At 55.0% G+C, this 1,185-nt stretch overlaps 1 protein-coding gene across 1 annotated transcript in view; it reads left to right on the top strand.

Moving 5' to 3' along the window:
• Positions 1-572: 572 nt before the first annotated feature.
• The window catches only part of GNMT (glycine N-methyltransferase), a 2,642-nt gene continuing 2,029 nt past the window's right edge, over positions 573-1,185 (top strand). Inside the window, exon 1 of the mRNA XM_005861013.2 lies at positions 573-971. Coding sequence (XP_005861075.1) covers positions 767-971 — 205 coding nt within the window. The 5' untranslated portion in view covers positions 573-766. The remainder of the gene's footprint in view (positions 972-1,185) is intronic.

Below are 1,185 nucleotides of genomic sequence, written 5' to 3'. Positions count from 1 at the left end.
GGGAGGGTGGGCACAGCGGGTGGGGAAGGCTGCGCGCCCCCGCTGCGCCAGGGCTGGGCTTTGGGCCAGGGCGATCGGATCCTGCTCCCGCGTAATTCCTCGGGTGATGGCAATTGTTGACAATGAACATTTGCTCAGCATGCGTCCGTGCCAAGAGCTGTGCCAGGAGCTTTTGAAACATGTTTTGAAAATCCTCACAAAACCCGAGGAGGTCAGTGCGCAGTGGTATCCTATTTGCAGCCACGGGAATTCGGCCTCGGCGAGGGCAAGGTCCCCCAGCTGGCGGAGAGGAGAACCGACCAGGGCGGCTAGTGTCTGGCCTGTGCTCTTCTGGGCACACGCTTCTTAGCTTCCAGGAGCCTCCGTTTGCCCGGATCTCAGATGGGGCACCTCCTCTTTTGTTTGTTTTTTCAATCCTCCCCCTCGAGGATACATTGATTTTTAGAGCGAGGAAGAGAGAGGGAAAGAGAGAGAAATATCGATGTGAGAGGAACACATCGATTGGTTACCTCCTGCACAGCCGGGGCTGGGGAGGAGCCTGCAATCCAGGTACGTGCCCTTGACCGGAATCGAAGGCCAAGGCTCTACCCACTGGGCAAACCCAGCTCGGGTGGATTGCTATGAGTTTTAATGCACATTTGTAGAATATCTGGCTCTGAATAGGTGCTAAAAAACCAAAACGCAGTGTTGCTGCCTGGCGATAAGAAATAGATTTGCCAGGTCACCTGATGTCAGCGGAGCGGGCCTAGGGAGAGGAAGTGGAGGAATGGAGTGTGAGGGGCCTCCTCGCCTTCCCAGGCCCCCTGATTGCCCCTCTCTGCCTCTCACCCCCGTCCTTCCCAGGGTGGACTCCATCATGCTGGTGGAAGAGGGCTTCAGCGTGACCAGTGTGGACGCCAGTGACAAGATGCTGAAATATGCGCTTAAGGAGCGCTGGAACCGGCGGCATGAGCCCGCCTTCGACAAGTGGGGTATGTGGTCCAGCCAGGCAGGCCCTCCCAGCCCAACCACCAAGGACACTGTTCTCTCTGCCCTGGGCTCCTGGGCGGGGTGTTTTGTTTTCCTAAAGGACACAGCAAAATTACTGTCATTTCCCTTAAAGGGAGGCTTAGGTGCCAGAATGAGATATCAGGTATGAGGAGCTAGTTTTTAATTATATATATATATATATATATATATCTCCTA

Source organism: Myotis brandtii, unplaced genomic scaffold (assembly GCF_000412655.1).
Source record: "Myotis brandtii unplaced genomic scaffold, ASM41265v1 scaffold143, whole genome shotgun sequence".
Classification (NCBI taxonomy): Eukaryota; Metazoa; Chordata; class Mammalia; order Chiroptera; family Vespertilionidae; genus Myotis; species Myotis brandtii.
This window is presented reverse-complemented; position numbering and strand designations above follow the sequence as displayed.